The sequence below is a fragment of the Salmo trutta genome, chromosome 13 (assembly GCF_901001165.1).
Source record: "Salmo trutta chromosome 13, fSalTru1.1, whole genome shotgun sequence".
Classification (NCBI taxonomy): Eukaryota; Metazoa; Chordata; class Actinopteri; order Salmoniformes; family Salmonidae; genus Salmo; species Salmo trutta.
The window spans coordinates 63,042,881-63,070,697 of NC_042969.1; the positions used below are offsets into that span (position 1 = coordinate 63,042,881).

At 42.6% G+C, this 27,817-nt stretch overlaps 2 protein-coding genes across 3 annotated transcripts in view; both read left to right on the plus strand.

Annotated features, from left to right (window-relative positions):
• Nucleotides 1-2,926: 2,926 nt before the first annotated feature.
• Nucleotides 2,927-13,162, plus strand: LOC115206268 (solute carrier family 13 member 2). Of its 2 annotated transcripts, none has more exons than XM_029773031.1 (12): nt 2,927-3,174; nt 4,877-5,005; nt 5,327-5,463; nt 5,728-5,975; nt 6,771-6,951; nt 7,409-7,531; nt 7,876-8,085; nt 8,388-8,482; nt 10,721-10,836; nt 10,945-11,106; nt 11,363-11,500; nt 11,836-13,162. In XM_029773031.1, exons 1-12 carry the CDS (start codon nt 3,073-3,075, stop codon nt 11,968-11,970), a joined length of 1,776 nt encoding a protein of 591 aa, XP_029628891.1. In that variant the 5' UTR covers nt 2,927-3,072; the 3' UTR covers nt 11,971-13,162. The 2 variants fall into 2 exon arrangements, with proteins under 2 accessions (XP_029628891.1, XP_029628894.1); XM_029773034.1 differs by having other exon boundaries at nt 2,927-3,101.
• A 7,486-nt stretch (nt 13,163-20,648) lies between these two features.
• Nucleotides 20,649-27,817, plus strand: part of LOC115206269 (forkhead box protein N1-like) — a 28,775-nt gene continuing 21,606 nt past the window's right edge. Inside the window, exon 1 of the mRNA XM_029773035.1 lies at nt 20,649-20,857. The gene's annotated coding sequence lies outside the window, so the exon portion shown is untranslated. The remainder of the gene's footprint in view (nt 20,858-27,817) is intronic.

Genomic DNA, 27,817 nt, shown 5'->3' on the forward strand with positions numbered 1-27,817 from the left:
GTCTGACAAGGCCCTCTGCCCAGCTCTTATTGTTTTTCTCTTCAATAGACTTTGGCACAACCCAAACAAGGGGGAGGTGGATGGGTGAGGCAGCCTCAGGTGAATGTGATGATCACGTGACAGGGTGCCCAATAGATCAACAGAGCAATAGGTAACACTTGAAAAGCCAGCAGTGCCTAAAGGGCTGGGGATGGGATGGGGTGGGATATACACTGTGTACAAAACATTAAGAACACCGTCCTAATATTGAGTTGCACCCCGCTTTTGCCCTCGGAACAGCCTCAAGAATTTGTTCTTAACTGACATGCCTAGTTAAATAAAGGTAAAGTAAATAACATTTATAAAAATTGTCATGGCATGGACTCTACAAGGTGTTGAAAATGTTCCACAGGGATGCTGGCCCATGTTGACTCCATTGCTTCCCACAGTTGTCAAGCTGGCTGGATGTCCTTTGGGTGGTGGACCATTCTTGATACAATCGGGAAAGGAAAAGGAAGGAAAGGGAGATACAAAATGTCGAGCATAAAAAACAGCAACGTTGCAGTTCTTGACACACTCAAACCAGTGCACCTGGCACCTACTACCATACCCCGTTCAAAGGCACTGAAATCTTTTGTCTTGCCTATTCACCTTCTGAATGGCACACAATCACAATCCATATCTCAATTGTCTCAAGGCTTAAAAATCCTTATTTAACTTGTCTCCTCCCCTTTATCTACACTGATTGAAGTGGATTTAACAGGTGACATTGTAACGGTCGTCGTATGAAGTGGACCAAGGCGCAGCGGGTTGAGTGCTCATTTGAGACACCTAACAAAAACAAGAAAACGAACGCATGCCAAACAGTCTTGCAGGCTACACACAGCTATGCAAAAATAACTTCCCACAAAACACAAGTGAAAAAAGGGCTACCTAAGTATGACTCCCAATCAGCAACAACGATGTACAGCTGTTCCTGATTGAGAGCCATACCAGGCCAACAAAGAAATACACAACATAGAAAATCATGGAAATACAAAACATAGAACAATACCCAAAAACCCCGTAACACATAAAACAAACACCCCTCTTACATAAGGACATATCCCAACAAACCCCGAACCACATAAAACAAACACCCCAGACATCAATAAGGGATCATAGCTTTCACCTGGATTCACCTGGTCATGAAAGAGCAACATCCCTAATATTTTGTACACTCAGTGTATATTTATTCAGCAAGACTGTATACCTTAACAGGGAACATGAAAATGATCTTCTTTTCACCTTTTTGGGGAATTTTACCATGTACTGTAGGCTTATGTATTTCGAAAATTGGACATCTCTCTCTCCAGCTCTCTCACTACCCCTCTCAATTTAATTTAATTCAATTCAATTCAATTCAAGGGCTTTATTGGCATGGGAAACATATGTTAACATTGCCAAAGCAAGTGATGTAGATAATAATCAAAAGTGAAATAAACAATAACAATTAACAGTAAACATTACACAGAAGTTCCAAAATAATAAAGACATTTCAAATGTCATATTATGTCTATATACAGTATTGTAATGATGTGCAAATAGTAAAGTATAAAAAGGAAAATAAATTAACATAGATATGGGTTGTATTTACAATGATGTTTGTTCTTCACTAGTTGCCCTTTTCTTGTGGCAACAGATCACAAATATTGTTGCTGTGATGGCACAATGTGGTATTTCACCCAGTAGATATGGGAGTTTATCAAAATTGTTTTTTCGAATTCTTTGTGGATCTGTGTAATCTGAGGGAAATATGTCTCTAATATGGGCATGCATTTGGCAGGAGGTTAGAAAGTGCAGCTCAGTTTCCACCTCATTTTGTGTGCAGTGTGCACATAGCCCTTCTTCTCTTGAGAGACAGGTCTGCCTACAGCGGCCTTTCTCAATAGCAAGGCTATGCTCACTGAGTCTGTACATAGTCAAAGCTTTCCTTAAGTTTAGTCAGTCCCAGTGGTCAGGTATTCTGCCACTGTGTACTCTCTGTTTAGGGCCAAATAGCATTCTAGTTTGCTCTGTTGTTTGTTAATTGTTTCCAATGTCTCAAGTAATTATCTTTCTGTTTTCTCATGATTTGGTTGGGTCTAATTGTGTTGCTGTCCTGTTCCTGTTTGTGTTTGTGAACAGAGCCCCAGGACCAGCTTGCTTTGGGCACTCTTCTCCAGGTTCATCTCTCTGTAGGTGATGGCTTTCTTAAGGAAAGTTTGGGAATCGCTTCCTTTTAGGTGCTTGTATAATTTAACGTCTCTTTTCTGGATTTTGATAATTAGCAGGTATCGGCCTAATTCTGCTCTGCATGCATTATTTGACGTTTGACGTTGTACACCGAGGATATTTTTGCAGAATTCTGCATGCAGAGTCTCAATTTGGCGTTTTTCCCAGACCTCACAACCATAAAGGGCAATGGGATCTAAGACTGATTCAAGTATTTTTAACCAGATCCTAATTGGTATGTCAAATTTTATGTTCCTTTTGATGGTATAGAAGGTCCTACTTGCCTTCTCTCTCTCTCTCTCTCTGCTGGGGGGGGGGGGGGGCGTTTTATTTAGCCTTTTCATGCTGTTTTATCCATCTTAAATATGTTTGGACAAAAAAACAGTACACAATATTTCCCTGGATTGTAGAGATTTGTACATTCACACTTTATAAAACCATGCTCATCCTTATACAGTATATCCAGCAATAGGAATCTGTAATTTCAAACTTACACTGGTAAGGTGATCTCACTCACTCACTCACTCACTCACTCACTCACTCACTCACTCACTCACTCACTCACTCACTCAGGCACTCACACACTCAGTTACACTACTGTCTTGTGTTGTACAACACACTCTCTCCTCAGCCCAGTCACCTCACTCCAAAGTTAATATTTAATTCTCTCTGTGTGATATATATACTGCAACTTTATCTCCTGTTCTCTCTTTTAACAGTGTGGTAGTGTCCTCATTTATCTCCTAACATCTCCCCCGCACTCCAATTATATTTTCTATCTAATATATCCATTTCTCTTCTCTGTGTACCTGCGCTACCCTCTGGATATCTGGACCAGCCATGGTGGTGTGTCTAAGTGGACTATGGAGGTATCGGAATTACCTGATCATATTCCTCATCCCTCTGTTGATTCTACCTTTACCCCTAATAGTTGGGGGACCGGTAAGAGTGTGTGTGTATGCGTGTGTTTGTGTGTGTGTGTCTGTTTGTTTGTTTGTGTCTAACTGTGCAGAGGCTGTGATTTGTTTGTTTTAAACCTCTTGAAAGTTCAGAAGTTATTCTGCAGCATTTCAAGTCCTGGTTGTACACAAATGTAATACTGAAATTCCTTGAAAACTCTATATGTTTATTGACGCTTCACTGCATGCTTTGATTACACATCTGTGTGTATTTCCTGATGTGACATTTCTATTGTATTTGTGACATTTCTTAATATTTCAGAATATCCAGGAATCTACTGTAGACTGGTCATTTAGTGTGTAGATAAGTGTAGATAAGAACTTCCTCAGCCATGCACATTGCTGGTTCAGTGTTCGCTGTGAGTTACGGTTGCCCTCCAGTTGCCCTCCGGTTGCCATTGCTGGTTCAGTGTTCGCTGTGAGTTACGGTTGCCCTCCAGGACAATAACCCATAAGGAATGAAAGACTTGCATGACAGGCTCTTTATAGTTCCTTCTTCATCTTTTATCACCAAGGGCTTACAATGTATCATAAATATATTTAAAGAACATCCAAGCCGGTTTTTTCCCTCTAAGAATGTATTTGTTTTATCAAAATGGATATTAAAAGGTCAATCTGCAGTTCATACAACTACCCCCCCCCCCCCGTCACAGCTGAGGGATGGGGCTGGAGAAATGTAACCACTCTCAAATTCATAGAGAGAGCTAGGGATGCTAGGACTGACCATCCAGGATATAACAATTATAGGTTTAACCATGTTTTGAGGCTATACAGTTTACATTGACATTGTTTACAAACAGTGGAGTAAAACAAGCTTATATTTTGGGTTCTGATGGGGTACGACAGTTAAACTAAGCTCATGAGATAAGTTATATTTTGGGTTCTGATGGGGTACGACAGTTAAACTAAGCTCATGAGATAAGTTATATTTTGGGTTCTGATGGGGTACGACAGTTAAACTAAGCTCATGAGATAAGTTATATTTTGGGTTCTGATGGGGTACGACAGTTAAACTAAGCTCATGAGATAAGTTATATTTTGGGTTCTGATGGGGTACGACAGTTAAACTAAGCTCATGAGATAAGTTATATTCCTCAAAAATCAACAGGTACATAATTAATACATAATCCCCAAAAATTGATGTAGCAACTGAGGATTCTATCTTTAATTGGTTAACTGAAGGGCATCGTAACTAAATGACATAATTATGCCAACTCATTGCTGGCCCAGCTACAGTTTATATCCTGCAGACACAACCTCCCTTGACCTCTCCATCGTGGTTAAAGATTAGACCTACAACAAAATGATCATGTTAAGTTACATGGGAGATACTATGGCCATGGAGAACTGGAGAGAACTGGAGCAACTTTAGAAATGACAGTAATATGAATTTGGGTAGGCATAATATTTGTTTTAATTGATTGTTATTAACTATGCATTGCAAGAACTATAACTGACTTATTGAATAGATTTATTGAATTGCACACAAGAACACTTCTTTATGTTCTAAAATAGTTTTACTGCTTGTCTGTGCTTTGATGCTGTCGGCTGTTGTCTCAGATGATTGTTTACTAAGAACAAAATGGTCCTGAGAGAGGAGTGACTGTGTGTTGTGTGCATTTGTACATGTTGTCCTACCTCAACAGTACTCTCACAGTCCCCGTCTGTCTCATGTGTGTGTACAGGAGGCTAGTTGTGGCTTTGTAATCATCCTGATGGCCCTGTACTGGTGTACAGAGTGTATGCCCCTGGCTGTGACTGGTCTGCTGCCTGTCATCCTCTTCCCTATGATGGGCATCATGGAGTCAAGCGAGGTACCAACACTGCTACCCTCTCCCCTCTCTACTCAACCACCTCCATACCTAATGACTGGATCTTACCCACCCATTAGACTAATGGAGACAACAACATTCTGTTTTGTGATCAGAATAAACAGGTCAACAGTTGACTAAAAAGTGAAATGTAAATCTTTGTTTAGTAGATACAGTGTTGAGGACGTATGAATAAAGCACCTAAGTAGTGTTGATAAACTTCTTACTGTTGATCCCATTATTAGTACATTATGGTATTTCTAAGCAGAACCTGTCTCAGGCCAGTACACTCGTTCAGAACCCCCCTGTCTGTCTCTCATCCAGGTGTGTAACCAGTACATGAAGGACTCTAACATGCTGTTCGTCGGAGGGCTGTTGGTGGCTATAGCTGTGGAATACTGGAACCTTCACAAACGCATCGCCCTCAGAGTACTGCTCCTAGTAGGGGTGAGGCCTGCCCTGTAAGAGACCTGTTTTAATGATTCTATTACAGAGCTGTTTGGTCTAGTGTTCTGATAGCCCAATGTTGTATTCATATTAAGTGTCTTATATGTTTCATTTTTTATCTCCCTCTCTATTCTCCTCACTCTTGCTTTTCCACTCTATCTCCATTCTCTTTCCCATTCTCTCTCTCTCTCTCTCTCTCTCTCTCTCTCTCTCTCTCTCTCTCTCTCTCTCTCTCTCTCTCTCTCTCTCTCTCTCTCTATTCCCCACTGTCTCTCCAGTCTGATGATGGGCTTCATGGGCACCACAGCCTTCCTGTCCATGTGGATCAGTAACACAGCCTCCACTGCCATGATGCTGCCCATCGCTAACGCCGTGCTGAAGCAGCTGTGTGACACTGAGGCCCAGGCAGAGGAGAGGGAGATGGAGCTGATGGTCATCAGGGGGGCCGGGACTGGGACTGGGGTACCTAAGGGCCAGGAAAACCAGGCCTTTGAGATGGGTGACAAGGAAAAAAGTATTACCATAGGTGTGTGTTGTTAGGAGAAAGTGGTGTGTGTGGGGGGTGGTGGTGGGGTGGAGGTGGTGTATGTGTGTGTGTGAGCATTTGTTTTGTGTCCATTAGCCCCAACACCATCCGTTCTAGGTTTCTCAAGCCATTCTCAAACGAGAATACAGCCTGGTACCACAAGATTATGTGTCCATTAGTTCGACCATGAGCTTTCACAACCACAAGCTATTCCACATCTTTCTCTTTTTGTAATAAATGATATCTCCCTTATTTGGCAGCTGATGGAGGTGCTGCTAAATATACAAAGGATGTCAAGCCCAGGGAGAATGGGGTCAAGTTAGGGAAGTAGAATAAAGTGTGTGTTCTCTCAACATCAGTGTTCCTCTATCAGGGTGTACAGGCTTTTGTTCCAGCCCAGGAATAACACACCTGTTGTGGATTCCCTGAAACACCCTTCTGTCAATTATTCAACCATTCATCTTAGTAGAGGAACACAGTGAAGTAAGAGATATTGATAAGTTATTGATATGATAATTCAGGATGTGACCTTATTGATATTGTCTGTTCGAGACAAGATTGTTTGGACTTATCGTCTCATCTGGCTGAGATAGAATACAAAGTACACGGACACATTGAACATCATGTTCAATATCACCACCAGATACTCTCAATCCCTGTTTCTTGCAGACTCCCTGAAAACAACGTGAATAATCTTTGCCCTAAACCCTTAGTTACGCTTAGAAAAACTTCTGATAGACTGACCTCTAATCCCTGAACATTTTGATTGGCTGACCCATGGTTCTCTCCCTCCAGAGCCCGAGCCAGAGGTGGAGGAGAGCCTGGAGGCGAGGGAGAGGAGGCTGAAGAGGGAGGCTAAGTACCTGAACCTGGATAAAGGCATGAGTCTCAGTGTGTGTTACGCTGCCAGCATCGGAGGAACAGCCACCCTCACGGGCACCACCCCGAACCTCATCCTCAAGGGACAGGTCGACGAGTACGTTTATATGTCTGTTTATGAATGCTTACTATGCGTGGGTAGTATTACAAGTAAATACAGTAAGATACCCATCTGAGTAGCTCTCATTAAACGGTTATTCTGTGTGGATACAGTATTGCAAACCGGTTAAGCAACAGTTCATCTCTGGGAGAACTGTAGTGCCCAGTCTACTTTACTTACAGCAGCTAAAGCACAAGGCTGGATACACTGACTGTACAGTAGCTCCTTTGATCATGTTTCCATTCCCTTCCCTGGCTTGGGAGTTAGCTAACATCTTTGTCACTTCCTCCATAGAATTAGGATTCCCTGTACTTTCCCGTTCAAAGCAGTTTTTTGTGGCGGGTGCACCAGCCCAGCGGCCATATTGGGTGTACCTACAGTCGAGTACCCTTTAGAATGTTCATGTAACTAATGCTAGTTCTAATTCTATCATTCTATCATTCTTTCCCCACAGGCTGTTCCCAGGAAATGGAGACATCATCAACTTTGCCAGCTGGTTCGGTTTCTCCTTCCCCAACATGGTTCTGATGCTGATCATTTCCTGGCTGTGGCTGCAGTTTATGTACCTGGGCTGCAAGTGAGTCCTTCTTTCCTGTTATGTTTTATCTACAGCCAATAATATCCATAACATCGTCTCGTGGCAGGAAGCCGAAGCAATATGATTGTGTGCCTGCAATCCATGTTGAAAGGTGACACATTCACAAACATAAAAATGCAATATAATGACTAAGCATAGTAAAACAATAGAAGATAATGGTTTATGCTCATATTTCACTTATATAGATACTTCATTGTCCATTTAGGTAAGACATTGACATATAGACAAAGTAGATACACGCCTATATAAGACCCAGAGACCTATATGACACTATATAGAGATCTCTGATATGTCTCGGATCTATTCTGCCCATTCACACACAGCATGAAGAAGTCGTTTGGCTGCGGGATGAATAAAGATGGTGACAAGGAGGCGTACGGGGTGATGAAGAATGAGTATAAGAAGCTGGGCAGTATGTGCTTCGCTGAGGGCTGCATCCTGGTGCTGTTTGTCCTGCTGGTCCTGCTCTGGTTCACCAGAGAACCAGGCTTCATGCCCGGCTGGGCCACTGTGCTCTTCAACAAGGACAGACCGTGAGTAATAGATCAGTATGTTGTCTGTAGTAACTCCTGGGTGTTGTGTCTACTAGTCACTCCCTCTGCTTCTTCCTGGTTCTCCCTCGCTTTTTTTATCTGATAGCTTTCTGCTGTGTATCCCAGTCTTTGCTCTTTCCCGCTTTCTCACTCTCATGTAAGTTAACAATTTAGCTGTACACATAATGTGGATATAAACTGTAATTACACTGTACATGTCTATGTCACTACCATATTAATACATAAGGACACATTGAGAAATGGGACCAAGAGACATTTATATGTAGATTTCTATGTCCCAGGTACGTCACTGATGGCACGGTGGCCATCCTGATGTCAACACTGTTCTTTATGATCCCATCCCAACTACCCAGATGTGGCGGGTACTCTGAGGATGGTATGTGTGTACGTTTGTGCATGTGTGTGTTTTGTCAATATATCTATGAGTGGTGAGAGTACATTGGTGTGTTTACGAGTGTGTGATCGAGAGAGACGTTGTGTGTGTGTCTACCTGTCTGTCTGTGATACTTTGTTGTTGTATATTTTAGTCATTAAGCAGACGCTCTTATCCAGAGCAACTTATAGTAGTGAATGCATCCATTTTCGTACTGGTCCCCCATGGGAATCAAACAACACTGGCGTTGCAAGTGCCATGCTCTACCAACTGAGCCACTCTGACAGTCACTCAATTAGCTATGTCAGCTAACAATTTTTAGATTAGTAAATTAGTCTAGCCAGCTATCTAAACATGTAGTAGTCATGGTCGAATACCGACCGGCCAAGCAGGGCACATGCCCAAGGGCCCTGACCTCCACGGGGCCGCCATCACTCTCGCTCAGATATATATTAACATGGCATAAGTCATGGTAAAATGTGTAGAATTGCAGGAAATTAGCTTTAAAACTTTTGTCTCCGGCGCCAGGAGGTGGGCCTATAAAATGTTTTGCCTGCGAGGAGGGGAGGCCCCTCAAACAAATCTCACTTATGGCCCATGTTTTCATGAGCTTGGGTCCCAGGAATGACTTATTTGGGTCCCAGGCTTTGTAATCATCCTGATAGCACCCTTACTTCTCAGGGCTCGCACACTCACTCACTCACTCACTCACTCACTCACTCAGTCACTCAGTCACTCAGTCACTCAGTCACTCACTCAGTCACTCACTCACTCAGTCACTCAGTCACGCACACACTCACTCACACACACACACACACACACACACACACACACACACACACACACACACACACACACACACACACACACACACACACACACACACACACACACACACACACACACGCATCAGAGGGCTGCAGCGTGATAGCGCTAGCCTCAAGGTCAGCCCTGCCCTACACGGCTGTATTCTCTGTTCTGCCCTTTCCCCGAAACAAATAGCTTTCAAATCAATAAATGACTGGCGGACATTTATAAAGGGATATAATTATTTTTTGGATAACCTTATTTGCTTTTTATTATGTATAGATTTATTTTATATCTGTCACGCCCTAGCCATAGAGAGGTTTTTGTTCTCTATTTTGGTTAGGCCTGGGTGTGACTAGGGTGGGCATTCTATGTCCTTTTTTCTATGGTTTGTATTTCTTTGTTTTGGCCGGGTATGGTTCTCAATCAGGGACAGCTGTATATCGTTGTCTCTGATTGGGAGCCATACTTAGGCAGCCTCTTTTCCTTTGGGTTTTGTGGGTGGTTAATTTCTGTTTAGTGTTGCTTACCTGACAGAACTGTTTGGCTGTCGTTTTTGTTTCTTTGTTTATGTGTTCTCAGTACAATAAATACATGATGAGCACTCAACACGCTGCGCCTTGGTCTACTCCCTTCGACGGCCATTACAATATCAAACATTTAATTCAGTCGTTATGCAATGCCCACTGCAGAGAACACCGGAATGACAAGAATCACTGAATTTTCACAGTGAATTATTGTAATGTTTGTTTGTGTCAATTAATGCCATAAGGGATGGGTTGCCAACTGGTGATTTGACACCAAAATAAGATTTCATTCATTCATATTAAATACATATTGACTTTTCTCCCTCTGTAACCTAAGCCGAGTTTAGTGTTCTTACTCCTGATAAGTGACAAGGTCAAAACCAAGTGCTCCAGTAATGCAGCTCCTACCTCAAAACGGCAGCAGCTTAATGTGTTTGGTAAATACATGGGTGTCACAATGATTAAAGGCACTTAGTGAAGAGTTTGAGTTTGGAGTGTGAGGCAGCAGAGTTTGCAAGGCAGACTTTGAGGTGCCTTGTCATGGCTTCTTGACTTCTGGTTTTCCGTTCCTGGAATAGAGTGTTTTTGTGGTCATGTTAGTATCTAGGAGTTATCGATGGCCTTTGCTCCCTGAGTATCAATATAAGTAAGTTAGTACAGTTCTATCTAGGACAGAGTCCTGTACATCGTAACAGTATAATCTCTGCCCATATAGATTTGGACAGAGATACTGTACACTTTAATAACACTGTACCTTCCTAACTACCATGTAAATACACAGATCTTCGGGACTGTATTCTTCAGTTATCATACTACCAAGTTCCTGCAGGAGTGCCTGGAATCAAGGCTATAAGGACCGTGATGGTAAACCTTGTGTCATTCTCCTGTGTGTGTCTTGTCCCTATAGGAAAGCCCCTGAAGGCCCCTCCCACCCTGCTGAACTGGGACGTGGTCCAAGAGAAGATGCCGTGGAACATTCTCCTGCTACTGGGAGGAGGCTTCGCTCTGGCCCGGGGCAGCGAGGTACTGTCTGTCTGTAGGTTGTTCAGTCTGTCCAAATCGGTCGGTCTGTGTTTTCTTTTTTTAAACAAAAATGATGACAATTGTGGATATGTTTTTCTCTGTGTGCAGGTGTCTGGTCTGTCTCAGTGGCTAGGAGAAAGTCTGGCCCCCCTGCAATCCATCCCTCCCTTTGCCATTTCCTTCCTCTTGTGTCTACTCACCGCCACTTTCACTGAGTGCTCCAGTAACGTAGCTACTACCACACTGTTCCTGCCTATATTGGCCTCTATGGTAAGACAGAATCCCTTAGAAATGTACATACACACACCCAGGCAACACACATGGTAACACACATGGTAACACACATGTCCACTTAGAAAGCCTGGATCAATGATTTTAAGTGGTGCTCCTTTTGGGACTATTCCATTGGTTCCATTTTACGGGGAAAACTAAAGCCCCGCGAGAGGTTTGGTCAGCATATTAGGCATACACAATATGTTCATTTCACCTCTTTGACTCATGTATGACCCTGTCTGTCTGTTCCCAGGCCGTAGCCATTAAGCTCCACCCACTGTACGTCATGCTGCCCTGCACCATCTGTGCCTCGCTGGCCTTCATGTTGCCGGTGGCCACGCCCCCTAATGCCATCGCCTTCTCTTATGGCAACCTCAAAGTCATGGATATGGTACGACCTATGACCCTTCACCCCTCACCCCTCACCCCTCTCCATACAGTACTTTGTGTAGAGAGTGAAATACTATCCTGGATCCAAACTGAATTGTTCTGTTTCACTGTTTCAGTCTGGGCATCTCTTCGTTGTAAAAAACACTTTGTGACAATTGCTGTTATAAAAATAGTTTTATTCTGTAAATACAGTAAATGTGATTCATTGATTGAATCATTGAAACCAGAAGTGAAACGGAGCAATTCACTTTGGATCCAGGCTAGTAGAATACATGGTTGTGAATCCTTCCGTCTATAACCCATGTTTCTACCTGTTTTTCACCGCGCTGACAACAGGCGAAGGCTGGGTTCGTTCTGAACATTGTTGGTGTCATCACCATCAACATCGCACTGAACACCTGGGGAGCAGCCATGTTCAATCTCAACACCTTCCCTGACTGGGCCAATGTTACCACCATACACACTCTCTGATCTGGAGACACTGGCAAGGAAGGAAGGAAAGAGGGAAGGAAGGAAGGGGAGAACAAAAAGAAGAGGAGGAAGAGAGCGGAGGGATGGGAAGAGGGGAGAGATACTGTATGTACACGTCTATCTGGGACAGGCTGTGAACAGAATACAGTGCTGATGGTCAACCCACTCGGTGTTGTAGGCTCCTACTGTATACACACTCCATATAACAACACACAACCATAATCAATGGTTTTTTGTACAGCTAAAACGTGCAGGTTGTATTTGATCCTTTTTCGGATTGCCAAATCTGTTTAAGCTTAGAGGAGAGGACACAAGAGGGAGCTCTATGATTACGTTATTATATCAAAACAACAACAAACAAACAAACATCTATTTAATGTGAAAGGCAATCTGAGTTGGAATACAAATGTTATTTTTTAAGTCAGGAAACCATCAGTGGCATCATTATTATGAAACGTTGTGCTGTTGGTCCTTAATGCTGCTGCACAAAATGTATATTTTTACTATTGTTTCGTCAGTGTTTATGTATCATGTCTACTGTATTAAATACTGCACACAGAAACTCAACCCTTCGAAATAGGAGAATCATTTCAAGTGTCCAATCAAAGGCCATCGCAAACGAAATCCAAATGTTATTTGGGGGATTTTTTATTATTTGTATTGGTTATAATTGTATATTAGTTAATGTATGATGATGACATTACTATTTGGTTTGCACATTGATTTCTTGGGTTCATACATTTTGTGGCACTGCTCCCTTCATACCCACTTCCTGTAGGATTGCAGAATATGAACTTGGGCAAAAATGATGCACTCAAATCCCATTGACATCCATATCCATCCATTATTCCCACTGGCGGAGACCCCACCGGATTTGAACGGAGACAAGGGTACAGAAGGCAAATCCTTTCTATTTCAATGTTATTATTGTTGTTTTCAATTATATAGCTTTCAGATAATTCAGAGTCCTTTCAAAACAGTAGGTAAAAAATGAAGAAAAATACAGTACAAAATAATAATTGAGGGTAATGAAGGAAATTAATCAAATGAAATGACTATTTATAGAGTGAATTAAAGGAACCACTGGCAGGGGGCTGTGTTCATTGGACAGTAGGACAGGATGACCTTTGGATGACCTTTCCATGACCTAGGGTCATCAGGGCGGCCGGTAATAAAATGAGATATAAAAACATCTGGGTACCATTCTCCCGTGATCATTCCATGGTAGTGTAACTCAGAGGCAAACAAACAAGAGAAAGACTCAGTGGTACCATGTATAGTCGGGTGGTAGAGTGGTACCATGTATAGTCGGGTGGTAGGGTGGTTCCATGCATAGACAGGTGGTAGGGTGGTACCATGCATAGTCGGGTGGTAGGGTGGTTCCATGCATAGTCAGGTGGTAGGGTGGTTCCATGCATAGTCGGGTGGTAGGGTGGTTCCATGCATAGTCGGGTGGTAGGGTGGTTTCATGCATAGTCAGGTGGTAGGGTGGTTCCATGCATAGTCGGGTGGTAGAGTGGTTCCATGCATAGCCGGGTGGTAGGGTGGTACCATGCATAGTCGGGTGGTAGGGTGGTACCATGCATAGTCGGGTGGTAGGGTGGTTCCATGCATAGTCAGGTGGTAGGGTGGTACCATGCATAGTCGGGTGGTAGGGTGGTTCCATGCATAGTCAGGTGGTAGGGTGGTTCCATGCATAGTCGGGTGGTAGGGTGGTTCCATGCATAGTCGGGTGGTAGGGTGGTTTCATGCATAGTCGGGTGGTAGGGTGGTTCCATGCATAGTCAGGTGGTAGAGTGGTTCCATGCATAGTCGGGTGGTAGGGTGGTACCATGCATAGTCGGGTGGTAGGGTGGTACCATGCATAGTCGGGTGGTAGGGTGGTTCCATGCATAGTCAGGTGGTAGAGTGGTTCCATGCATAGTCAGGTGGTAGGGTGGTTCCATGCATAGTCGGGTGGTAGGGTGGTTCCATGCATAGTCAGGTGGTAGGGTGGTTCCATGCATAGTCAGGTGGTAGGGTGGTACCATGCATAGTCGGGTGGTAGGGTGGTACCATGCATAGTCGGGTGGTGGGGTGGTTCCATGCATAGTCAGGTGGTAGAGTGGTTCCATGCATAGTCAGGTGGTAGGGTGGTTCCATGCATAGTCGGGTGGTAGGGTGGTTCCATGCATAGTCGGGTGGTAGGGTGGTTCTATGCATAGTCGGGTGGTAGGGTGGTTCCATGCATAGTCAGGTGGTAGGGTGGTTCCATGCATAGTCAGGTGGTAGAGTGGTTCCATGCATAGTCGGGTGGTAGGGTGGTTCCATGCATAGTCAGGTGGTAGGGTGGTTCCATGCATAGTCGGGTGGTAGGGTGGTTCCATGCATAGTCAGGTGGTAGGGTGGTTCCATGCATAGTCAGGTGGTAGGGTGGTACCATGCATAGTCAGGTGGTAGGGTGGTTCCATGCATAGTCGGGTGGTAGGGTGGTTCCATGCATAGTCAGGTGGTAGGGTGGTTCCATGCATAGTCAGGTGGTAGGGTGGTTCCATGCATAGTCAGGTGGTAGGGTGGTTCCATGCATAGTCAGGTGGTAGGGTGGTTCCATGCATAGTCAGGTGGTAGGGTGGTTCCATGCATAGTCGGGTGGTAGGGTGGTTCCATGCATAGTCGGGTGGTTCCTTCCAGCAACTCTGTCTTGCGGAGAATTGAGGAGTGTGACGGACGACTAACTACCACAGTTCCCATAACGGGTGAGTCATCATCATCGTCTTTCAGACCTTTTAGCAGATATCTCTCTCTCTCCCTCCTTGTCTCTCTCTCTCTCCCTCCTTGTCTCTCTCTCTCTCCTTTTCTCCCTCTCTCTCTTTCTCTCTCAATAGATCTCCTACTTTGTTTCCAAAGAGGGGCACTTTGGGTTTATTTCTATACTTTTTGGTCAGTCAGGCCACTAGTTGGCTGGATTACTTGGAACTGACTTTGTGACAACTGCGGATGTAGAAAGGGCTGTATACATTTGATTGATTCATTCATTTATTCATAAATGAACAAAATATAAATTTTAGTTTTAGGTCCACCACACCCCCTTCTGAGTGGTGTTTAACTAGCCATATATTTATCCTCCTATATGTTTGCAATATATGCAATATATTTTCTCCCTGTCATCTCAGACAGTGCAGGTGTTACTGGAAAGAGCTTATGAAATTAGTCATTGATTATGGATTGATGATGATTATTGATGGGGTGGCAGGTAGCCTAGTTAGAGCATTGGGACAGTAACCGAAAGGTTGTTGGATCGAATCCCCAAGCTGACAAGGTAAAAATCTGTCGTTTTTCCCCTGAACAAGGTAGTAAACCCACTGTTTCCCAGTATGCTGTCATTGTAAATAAGAATTTGTTCTTAATTGACTTGCCTAGTTAAACAAAGGTAGCATATATGTCTTTTTTTATGACGTTTAGCGTATTTCTGGTGGTGCAAGCTTCATAAATGGACTTACTTGACTTTTAAACCCTTTTACCCTGTGTGGAGCACTCTGTTTAAGACAAGGTACACAATATATTTTTACGGTGTGTTTTTATGCCCATTTTTCTTTTCAAAGAGAGAGGTAAAATAAGAAACCTGCATAATATTGTTCTAATACGTCTGCTGGGTAGACAGCTGCTGTTTAATAGCATATTGGATCTGTCCTAAATGGCACCCTATTTGCTACATTGTACACTAGTTTTGATAGGGCTCAGATCAAAAAGCACATAGGGTGCCACTTTGGATGTTCCCATTAAATCACTGGGAGGGTAAATAAATATATAATTTATATTCCTTTACCATGAGCCAAGAGTGGAATCACTAAGTTATACATCTGTATAGGTTGCCCTGCGGGCTGGGTATGTTCTCTCCAGAGTTTAAGTCATAAATCATAATGTATAAGGACACAATAACTGGAATCTGGAATATGATTTTTCCTCTCTCTCTGAGTAAAGCAGGTCATCAATATGTTACCTCTCTCACCTGCCTCTCACATTGGCATCAAACGTCATCAAGCTACCAATACAGTACCCACAGTCTTGTTCTATAAGAAACATGATGTTTTACATGGATTCTAAACATCACTTTGTAATAACAGTATTGGCAGTTTACACAACTTTAGCTTCCAGCTCTCTGCCAGGTCACTGGCATCAGTATTGTCTGTAGTCAAGCTACCCTGCCTGACCTGGCTGTGTGTGGCATCTTCACCGAGCATCTCTTACCTAGGTTACCAGCCTAGTGAGAGCAGAGCTCTGATTGGCAGCTCTGTATTATTTCCAGGCCAGCTGTTGTCAGGCTTTCTCAGGTAAGCAGGTGTGTCCAGGGAGCACCCCTGTCAGCACCTGAGCCAAATAACCACAGCAGAAACTCACAGCAATAGAGTCTGGGATTGATTGAAAGTTCTCATTCACCAAAGAGAGATGGATATGTAAACTACTGTTCAAAAGTTTAGGGTCACTTAGAAATGTCCTTGTTTTCCATGAAACATACATGAAATTAGTTGCAAAATGAATAGGAAATATAAGGTTATAAATAAGGATTTTTAATTGAAATAATAATTGTGTCCTTCATTTGCAGCAATTACAGCCTTGTAGACCTTTGGCATTCTAGTTGTCAATTTGTTGAGGTAATCTAAGGAGATTTCACCCCATGCTTCCTGAAGTATCTCCCCCAAGTTGGATTGACTTGATGGGCACTTCTACGGTCAAGCTGCTCCCACAACAGCTCAATAGGGTTGAGATCCGGTGACTGTGCTGGCCACTCCCTTATAGACAGAATACCAGCTGACTGCTTCTTCCCTAAATAGTTATTGCGTAGTTTGGAGCTGTGCTTTGGGTCATTGTCCTGTTCTAGGAGGAAATTGGCTACAATTAAGCACCATCCACAGGGTATGGCATGGCATTGCAAAATGGAGTGATAGCCTACCTTCTTCAAGATCCCTTTTACCCTGTACAAATCTCCCACTTTACCACCACCAAAGCACCCCCAGACCATCACATTGCCTCCACCATGCCTGTCACGTCCTGACCATTATAAGGGTTATTTGTTATTGTAGTTTGGTCAGGACGTGGCAGAGGGTATTTTGTTTATGTGGTTCGGGGTGGTGATTTATTTAGTAGGGTGTTTGTTTAGTTAGTTCCGGGTTTTTTGGGGTTATGTTCTATGTTTGTATTTCTATGTGGTTTCTAGTCTGTTGTATTTCTATGTCTAGTTGATTGGGGTTGGACTCTCAATTGGAGGCAGGTGTTTTTTCCCGTCAATAAAGAAGATGAGTATACGTGTCCCTGCTGCGTTTTGGTCCTCTCCTTACGACAACCGTGACAATGCTTCACAGATGGCGTCAAGTACTCCTCCAGGATCTTTTTATTTTTACTCATGAAAGTTCTTCTTTGAGATCAGAACACCTCAAACTTAGATTTGTCTGTCCATAACCCTTTATTCCAATCTTCCTCTGTCCAGTATCTGTGTTCTTTTGCCCATCTTAATCTTTTATTTTTATTGGCCAGTCTGAGGTATGGCTTTCACTTTGCAACTCTGCCTAGAAGGCCAGCATCCCGGAGTCGCCTCTTCACTGTTGACGTTGAGACTGGTGTTTTGTGGGTACTATTTAATGAAGCTGCCAGTTGAGGACTTGTGAGGCGTCTGTTTCTCAAACTAGACACTCTAATGAACTTGTCCTCTTGCTCAGTTGTGCTCAGAGTGGGCCTCCCATTCCTCTTTCTATTCTGGTTAGAGCCAGTTTGCGCTGTTCTGTGAATGGAGTTGTACACAGCGTTGAATGAGATCTTCAGTTTCTTAGCAATTTCTCGCATGGCTGAATAGCCTTCATTTCTCAGAACAAGAATAGACTGTTTCAGAAGAAAGTTATTTGCTTCTGGCCATTTTGAGACTGTAATCAAACCCACAAATGCTGATGCTCCAGATACTCAACTAGTCTAAAGAAGGCCAGTTTTATTGCTTCTTTAATTAGTACAACAGTTTTCAGCTGTGCTAACATAATTGCAAAAGGGTTTTCTAATGATCAATTAGCCTTTTAAAATGATAAACTTGGATTAGCTAACACAACGTGCCATTGGAACACAGGAGTGATGGTTGCTGATAATGGGCCTCTGTACACTATGTAGATATTCCATAAAAAATATGCCGTTTCCAGCTACAATAGTCATTTACAACATTAACAATGTCTACACTGTATTTCCGATCAATTTTATGTTATTTTAATGGACAAAAAATTTGCTTTTCTTTCAAAAACAAGGACATTTCTAAGTGACCCCAAACTTTTGAACAGTAGTGTATGTGTTTCTTTTGGAGCGGTTGGGTTAAAAGTGGAAGTCAGATTTTGGTTGGACCTTGTGGGAACCTTGTGACCAATAAAATGCTAAAGTGATCTTAATAGGGAATTATGAAAATGATCTATGCAGAGCCTCAACCAAACTGGTATGGTGAACTGATTCATATAAGAGTTCCAGAGGCAGGATGAGTCATTCTGATGACATAGCCCACTTATTCCAACCAATCTCTGTTGCAGAGGCAGCAACCAAGCAACACAACAAGAGGTTTAGGTCACAGTAAGTCCGCCTGTTGTCCTTTATCTCCCGTGGAGACAACCATCTGATGGTTTCCTTTCTCTTCTGATGTTCAAGGGGTGTTTGTTGGTATTGCTTGATTTCATCATTGGCACCGACACTACATTGAGAAAAATAATGTGTGGGATAAAAATGAACTATGTACTGTAGGGATGACACGGAAATTACACAGGCAGGTAAATGTAAACACACATCATTTCAGAGTTAACTGGGAACACTTTACCCTCAGTAGCCCCTATACCTATGTAACACACTGTAGATATGTAACACAAGTGGAATCCCAGGGTTGATAGAATCCTGATCTTAGGATCTTAGTTGTCTAGGATCTGGTTGATACAGTTGTAACCATGAACAGGGTATAATTCACTTCACAGACATGTCTGTTTCTCTTTAGCACCCACTACACTCTGTTACCATGTAATAACATAGCACTTACACATTGGTATATGGGCAAATTTTGTTACACATTTTGCAACATTAATCATTTCAGAGATTTGCAGGGTCAGTTTGTTTTGATGAGCCTGTCTGGAGCATGTGCCAAGGTGGCTTTCAACGGAGAATGATACAAGACTTGAATTCACTCCACCCCCCTTCAATTGCCCGAAAAGAGACCATTCTAGTAAAACAACAGCAAACAAGGACACCTCAGTGCTCCAGGACATTTTTTTTTTACCCAGACGGTAGTGGGTTTTGGTGTCATTTCAATAAAGTGCACTTCAGAACATTTTCCCACATTCCACCTCTTCAGAAACCCCTGTTTCTGTCAGGAGGCGCCCCCTGCGGCTACTTGACTGTGTTGAGAGGTTGGCTGAGACCTCCCACTGTAACCTAAGAGATTATTCATCAGTAATTTATCCCTCTGTCTATCTATCATTCACCTCAGCCTTGCCCTCCTGATGTGGACATGGTTTGAATAATAAGGTAACTGAGAGAGAGAGAGAGTGAGAGAGAGAGAGAGAGAGAGAGAGAGAGAGAGAGAGAGAGAGAGAGAGAGAGAGAGAAAGAGAGAGAGAGAGAGGGAGGGTGCTACTTTCCTGGTTCACTTGAAGGGTAGGATAGGAATTTACCTGTATTGACATACCTCTTCCACTCCTCTCTCTTACTTTCTCTCTCTCTCCCTCTCCCCACCTCTCTCCAGCTCCCTCCCCCCTCCTCCCCCTCTTTCCCTCTCTAGGCTCAAGTGTGGATCTTGGTCCATCTGTCAGTATAAAAGTTTGGAAGAGGTCTTCTGCGGTTCAGTCCATCATTTCCTTTCTCATTGAGAGGTCTTCTGTCAATGAGAGGCTCAAAGGGTCGACATCTCTCCTCTACCCAGAGCATCTCAGTCTGTCTAACCCTTGGCATGTGACCGGCCTCACAGTGTGACACAACTGGCACTTCTTCTCTGACCCTGTGCCGTCTGCTCAGCACCTGACTGCCTGGCACCGCGTCCGCGACACACCTGGACACTCCTGGGTATGTCTAATCCAGTGGTTTCATTAGTGAGCTAATGCTCTTTTATGAAGGTGATGATTTTTTTATGCAGGTGCATCAAACTGTCAAAAATGTTAAATCTGCAAAAAAAGGATATCAAATAATAACATATTGCCGTAGAAAATGAGAGCCCTGATGCATTCAAAGAACAGAAATTAGTGTCAATAGACCAAACTAGCTAATTTAACTAATGTGCTATACAGGCTCTGATGATTGGTGCAATTACACAGAGAGAAGTGGTCCAATCCTACAGGTCCTCTTGCCTTAGTCGAGCTCTGAAACCAGGGCTAAGTACCCACTCCCTGCCAGTGGATTGGGGATGGGATTAAGGTGTATTTGATGTCCCATTCACACAAGTCCCCTTCTTTGAGTCAGGTAAAGAAAGAGAGAAGGAGAGAGACACAGAAGTGGTGACTTCAGCAGTACAGTAGCTAGGCCTTTGGAACTTGTTGTGACAGGTTTCCTTCCATGTATCTCATAGCGCTCTGCTGGGCTGCCGTGGGTTGGCTGAGGGCCAGACAGAAAGAGAGAAAAAGAGAGAGAATGAGCATGAGATTAATGCTCTGAAGGCTGGAACCAGCCCTTCAGCTCTGATTCCAACTACCACACTCTTCTGACTCAATATCACATCAAAAGTATTCTTCAACAGAAGAATCGTTCTGCTGGAAAGTGTTCCAAGTGTGTAGGCTAAGACAAGTGAATTTAATAAATTCTTCTTCTTCATCAGACTGGACTGGAATGATTGATTGACACTACGGGATTTAAAGAAGATACTGTGGCCTACTGTATAAGACAGAACAAGATTGTTGTCGAGTCAACAAGGGTGAGTTGAGCATCTCTAAATAGTCAAGAATGTGAAAAGGTTGGAAACTTTTGAGCAAGTATGGCGAACCTATGGCATTACACCTGTCTGTGTTTCCAAGCAGCTATTGTTTCTTTATTAAATGTGACATGCCTGTGAAATTACACTGAAAAACCTCATGTACAGCATGTTAAGGCCCACAAGGAGGGGACCTTGTGTGGTGGTTGTGTGTTTGCTGGGGTGACACTAGTGTCAAAAGAAAAGCTGTGTCGTTGAACAAAGATGAGTCTTGTCTTCTTACCTGCATCTCTGATGTTTAACGTTTGAAAGGACACCGACTAATGACTTTAGTGGCCTTCTGGCTCTGTGTCAGCCACAATGGACTGAGTAACTATCCCTACTGTATGATCAAATAACTCATGATAAAATATTTAACAGATTTCAGTCATTACTGTCATCCAAGCATCTGTGATTTTCAAATATATGGATTAGGTGTTGTAGAGCCAAATGCTAAATGATAAGCTCTTGTAAGCAAATATATGTATCATGTCAGGGTTCAGGATATATTATCCTCTGCTACCAGGCTCTGCTACCGATGGTGAGGTGAAAGCCTGTGACAGAGGCTAGGGTTATATAGCATAACAAAGTTAGAGGCAAGGTAATCTAGGTCAGAGGGAGGCGCAGAGACAATCAGATAATCTAGAGAAGTCCCGAGAGGTTAGAATTGTTAGCATGACAGCTGTCAATAAATCTCCAAGGGGGAAAGGTTATAACGACATCTTTACGACAGATGAATGACAGGTTCCATAATGACATAATGACATGGTGCCTGGGAACTGAAGTTTCTGTAGTTTACAGAGAATAAACAGACTTCTTATTTTGAAACACTTACATAACATTAATCTTGAGCCTGAAAATGTAATTGGCAAGTAATCTTATGGATGCTTTTTTTAGCGGTGATAATAAGAAATAACAAAAGATAAGAATACAAACATAAAGCAAATAGCTCAGTAGAACAAACATTTTAGCATCCTGAAGTGAGGGACATCAAGGAGATTAACATTCAAAAGCTTGTTCATGAGGGCAAATTTGATCATCACAGGAGTTTACAGGTTGTTTATACACAGGACAGGAGTTTACAGGTTGTTTATACACAGGACAGGAGTTTACAGGTTGTTTATACACAGGACAGGAGTTTACAGGTTGTTTATACACAGGACAGGAGTTTACAGGTTTTTTATACACAGGACAGGAGTTTACAGGTTGTTTATACACAGGACAGGAGTTTACAGGTTGTTTATACACAGGACAGGAGTTTACAGGTTTTTTATACACAGGACAGGAGTTTACAGGTTGTTTATACACAGGACAGGAGTTTACAGGTTGTTTATACACAGGACAGGAGTTTACAGGTTGTTTATACACAGGACAGGAGTTTACAGGTTGTTTATACACAGGACAGGAGTTTACAGGTTGTTTATACACAGGACAGGTGTTTACAGGTTGTTTATACACAGGACAGGAGTTTACAGGTTTTTGTTCCAGCCTTTCACTAACACCTCATTCAGCTTATTGTGGTCTAAATTGTAGATGATGATTAGTTGGGGGCAGGAATAAAAACTTGCACACAGTGCAGTACCCTGGGGCAGAAATCACCCATGTCTGTATTTTAGAATGACCGTCATATATTACAATGAGCTGACAATTTTGCATGATAGAGAACAATGTGTGGATCTACTTCTAACATATTAATGTTGCACACTGCTGAGTAAATTCCTGACTAAAGTCCTGTGATAGGGTGATTTTCCTGATGGACGGGAGGTCTGTCTGGGCGATGGGGTGGGATGTGCTTCAACCTGAGGAGAACAGAGCAGAAACATAAGGCCAAGGAGGATACATTAACCTCACTGCTCAAATTGCAGTGCTGGTTCAAGTTGCTGAGAACCACAACAACCTTTTTTAATGTGCAATTGCTTTGTAAACAGTGTTACATATTCATAGGCTTGATCAAGTTGTCACCGATTTACTGTTCATTTATCATATCATTATTCTACATACATTTTCTTTATATACAATGGTGAAACACAAGGGGAGGGGAAAGTGACAAGAAGAAAGTTATCTAGCTAGCTAACGTTAGGTAAACAGACACTACATGTATGTATTGACTGATCATGTAAGAATGCACAAATAACTTGGCTGGCTAGCAAGCCTAGATTGAACTGGAACATTTTCTCCCTAGCGGGGACTTCAGTCCACCATTAATTCAGAAGTTTTTGTCATTTTCACTGTGTCGCAAGGTGTTATGGGATAGCCTCCCTGGCGAAAAGAACAAAAAAGTATGCTCCCCTGTGTACTTTGTTTTTCAGACCTCCCAAGTACGCTTATAGAACTTCCGGTAAACTTAGCACATACTTGTCTTTTCACGTTCTTATGTTTGGAATCGCACTTGAAAAATGACAGTTGATTTCCGTACTCGCAATACGCTCTAGATAGAACACAAGTATGCCTTTTGGAACACTGCCCGTGTTTGTTTGACTAAATATTAGTCAAACAAAGACCTAACAGGAGCGCTGTGATTTGCATATATTACAGTATCACATGGTTGACAACAGCCCAGCCAGCACATTCACATGCAGGCATAAGAGCCTGTACAGAGAGGAGAGGCTCTGGGATTATGTTTTTACCCGGTTTCATGATCCTACCCAATGGTATGTTTCAATAATGACACTAATTCAGTGATAGGGTTTACCCAGGAAAAACTTCCCCAAAAGGACTAATTCATGGTAAACAGGTCGGAGGAGCACCCTACATATATATACTGTATTTAATGTATATCTAAATTCCTCAAGAAAAGCCTATAGTTAAAGGGCAGGAAACAGTAGCCACAGTATTTGCAGGCTTAGGTTCCAGCACAGCTCTAACACACCTGATTCAACAGATCAACTAATCAGGATCTTCATTTTAAACGTGTATTAGTTGAAACAGTTGTGTTAGCGTTGAGTCAGAAGTTGCCCACCCATGTCTTACTGTCTGTGACATGACATAGAGCATAGAGATAATGCACAGAAGCTTATAACGTCTGTGATGGAGGACTTCGAATATCAACAGGTCACTAAACTGTAAGTAAAGTGAACGAGGGTTAAGTCCCTAGTATTTGTTCTTTTTGATAATATTCGTTTTCTCCCCTCATCTCACTGCTGGCACTCTGGGCTTTAGTTATAACAACACAGCAACTGACAGAGCAAAAGAGAAGAAAAGAAGGAGATGAAAAGAAGTACTTCCTAATTACATGATGGATGAAAGTGAAAAGGTAGACGTTCTTGGTCCATTAGAACTGCCAATCAAATGGTGTAAAGGTGAGAGTTAGTTATGGCAACACCTCAGGACTGGGACCGCTGAAACATGCTCAGTAACAAGCACACCTGGGTTCAAATACTATTTAAAACCTTTGAAATACATTGAGCGTTTACTCTAGCTTGCCTTGAGTGCCAGATGGGTGGGTTTTGCAGTTTTGGAACTATTCTATTGGTCCATTAAACCAGGCATACTCAATCAAGCACAGATAAAGTACCTGTAATAATGTCAAATACTATTTGAACCCAGGTCTGTCAGAAACCAACACACCATTCAGCTTTGGAGGAGCTTTAAAGAGGAACTGGACACTTAGAGGAAACCAACACCACTAAACATTGGTGTATCAAATTATTCACATATATATTTTTCTTTTAAATCAGATGGGAACCATTCATTCATACATTTTGGCTTGTAAATTGTGGGAATATCCCCAGGACAAACTGTGGACATTCTAATATCTGATTTTTAAATGGGTCGTTTTTTGTAGAGTTATGATAACATGGCAGAGTTGGCAGACTGGTGCCATTCCTTTTCCCACATGTCAATTCACAGAAAATAGCAGCTTTTGTTCATCTGAATGGCACATACATTTGTCAGTATTAGCTTCTGGTTGTGGGGAGCATTATCAATACACAGTTCCTAGAGTTAAATCATTTTGACATTAAGGTAGATGTATTGCAGTATATTGGTTAGTTCCCAACAAAGGACCCTGCTGTTTTTAGTTTTAGTTTAGTTTATTTAATTTGACCATTTTAAAAAACAAGCACACATAAAACTTGAAAAAGCCATACATGCACATGAGGTGAAGGTGAAGGTGTACTTGTTACATGGCAAGTACACTTCACCTATGCCATGAAGGTCCAGCCCTTTTGTCAGAGGTCACAGTGCACACACAAACAGGGATGTCACACTATAGTCCTTAACCTCCCACAGGTCCCGCTCCTCCTTGAATCCAGCTAACCTTCTATGGCCAAACAAATGACAGCACAGTGTGTTTTTCTCTTGATCAACCATTATTCCTCGTCAGTGCAACTCCAAATGGCCAATCAGAGGTTTGTGTCAAGCAGGTCAAAGGAGCTGTTGCTGCAACAGAACAAAGGCTGTCTCAACTCTGACATTTCACTTCCTTTTTTACTTTTGTATGGACTCTCTCTCTCTCTCTCGCACTCGCTCTCTCTCTCTCTCTCTCTCGCACTCGCTCTCTCTCTCTCGCACGCTCTCTCTCGCGCGGTCTCTCTCTCCCGCGCTCTCTCTCGCGCGCTCTACTTCTTTAAAACAGGTCGCCGTCGATAATGGCTGACCCTGGCCGTGACCCCACTCTCCGAGGGTGTCTCAAAGGGAGTTGGGATATGCAAAAAACACATTTCTATTTCATACCTTTTACACACGTATAGGTTCCCCACATGCAGGTAAACAGGACAAATATTAGCACCCCCTATTCTACCTTTTGACACACACACACACAGATACACACACAGATACACACACACACAAGGGTCTTGATTTCACCTTTCAACCCAACTCAGCAATAGCTGGTTGTGAGTGATCTAATCTTCACGGTTTGTTGCCCATTTTAATGAGCTTTGAGGTGTGTGTGCGTGCGTCTGTGAGTACGTTTGTGTGTATAAGTGTGTGTGTATGAGGTCACCCTTCCTGGAACCTCTGCCACGTGTCTCACACCTCTGCTGGGATCTGATAACAGAACTGTAAACTGATGAAGATGGAAAAGCACCTTGCCCTTTCCATAGAGCCAATTTACAGTTGAAGTCGGAAGATTACATACGATTAGGTTGGAGTCAATAAAACTTGTTTTCAACCACTCCACAAATTACTTGTTAACAAACTATAGTTTTGGCAAGTTGGTTAGGACATCTACTTTGTGCATGGCACAAGTCATTTTTCCAACAATTGTTTACAGATAGATTATTTCACTTATAATTCACTGTATCACAATTCCAGTGGGTCAGAAGTTTACATATACTAAGTTGACTGTGCCTTGGAAAATTCCAGAAAATGATGTCATGGCTTTAGAAGCTTCTGATAGGCTAATTGACATCATTTGAGTCAATTGGAGGTGTACCTGTGAATGTATTTCAAGGCCTACCTTCGAACTCAGTGCCTCTTTGCTTGACAACATGGGAAGATCAAAATAAATCAGCCAAGACCTCAGAAAAAAAATTGTAGACCTCCACAAGTCTGGTTCATCCTTGGGAGCAATTTCCAAATGCCTGAAGGTACCACGTTCATCTATACAAACAATAGTACGCAAGTATAAACACCATGGGACCACACAGCTGTCATATCGCTCAGGAAGGAGACGGGTTCTGTCTCCTAGAGATGAACATACTTTAGTGAGAAAAGTGCCAATCAATCCCAGAACAACAGCAAAGGACCTTGTGAAGATGCTGGAGGAAACAGGTGCAAAGTATTTATATCCACAGTAAAACGAGTCCTATATCGACATAACCTGAAAGGCCGCTCAGCAAGGAAGAAGACAATGCTCAAAAACTGCCATAAAAAAGCCAGACAATGGTTTGCAACTGCACATGGGGACAAAGATTGTACTTTTTGGAGAAATGTCCTCTGGTCTGACGAAACAAAAATAGAACTGTTTGGCCATAATGAACATCGTTATGTTTGGAGGAAAAAGGGGGATGCTTGCAAGCCGAAGAACACCATCCCATCCATGAAGCATGGGGGTAGCAGCATCATGTTGTGGGGGTGCTTTGCTGCAGGAGGGACTGGTGCACTTCACAAAATAGATGGCATCATGAGGTAGGAAAATGATGTGTATATATTGAAGCAAAATCTCAAGACATCAGTCAGGAAGTTAAAGCTTGGTCGCAAATGGGTCTTCCAAATAGACAATGACACCAAGCATACTTCCAAAGTTGTGGCAAAATGGCTTGAGGACAACAAAGTTAAGGTATTGGAGTGGCCATCACAAAGCCCTGACCTCAATCCTATAGAAAATTTGTGGGCAGAACTGAAAAAGCGTGTGCGAGCAAGGAGGCCTACAAACCTGACTCAGTTACACCAGCTCTGTCAGGAGGAATGGGCCAAAAATCACCCAACTTATTGTGGGAAGCTTGTGGAAGGCTACCTGAAACGTTTGACCCAAGTTAAACAATTTAAAGGCAATGCTACCAAATACTAATTGAGTGTATGTAAACTTCTGACCCACTGGGAATGTGATGAAAGAAATAAAAGCTGAAAGAAATCATTCTCTCTACCATTATTCAGACATTTCACATTCTTAAAATAAAGTGGTGATCCTAACTGACCTAAGACAGGGAATTTTTACGAGGATTAAATGGCAGGAATTGTGAAAAACTGATTTTAAATGTATTTGTGTCTGTAAACAATTGTTGGAAACATTACTTGTGTCATGCACAAAGTAGATGTCCTAACCGACTTGCCAAAACTATAGTTTGTTCACAACCTAAGTGTATGTAAACTTCCGAGTTCAACTGTAGTTTTACGAGCCAATGCTAACTAGCTAAGTAAAAAAAATGCTTAATTGCCAGAATCTCACAGTATCGCTTTAAACCTAGTCCTGTTCGTCCATTTAAAGTGCTTCTTAGTCCAAGATTAGGCTTAATCTGTGTCCGGGAAACTGTTCCATCG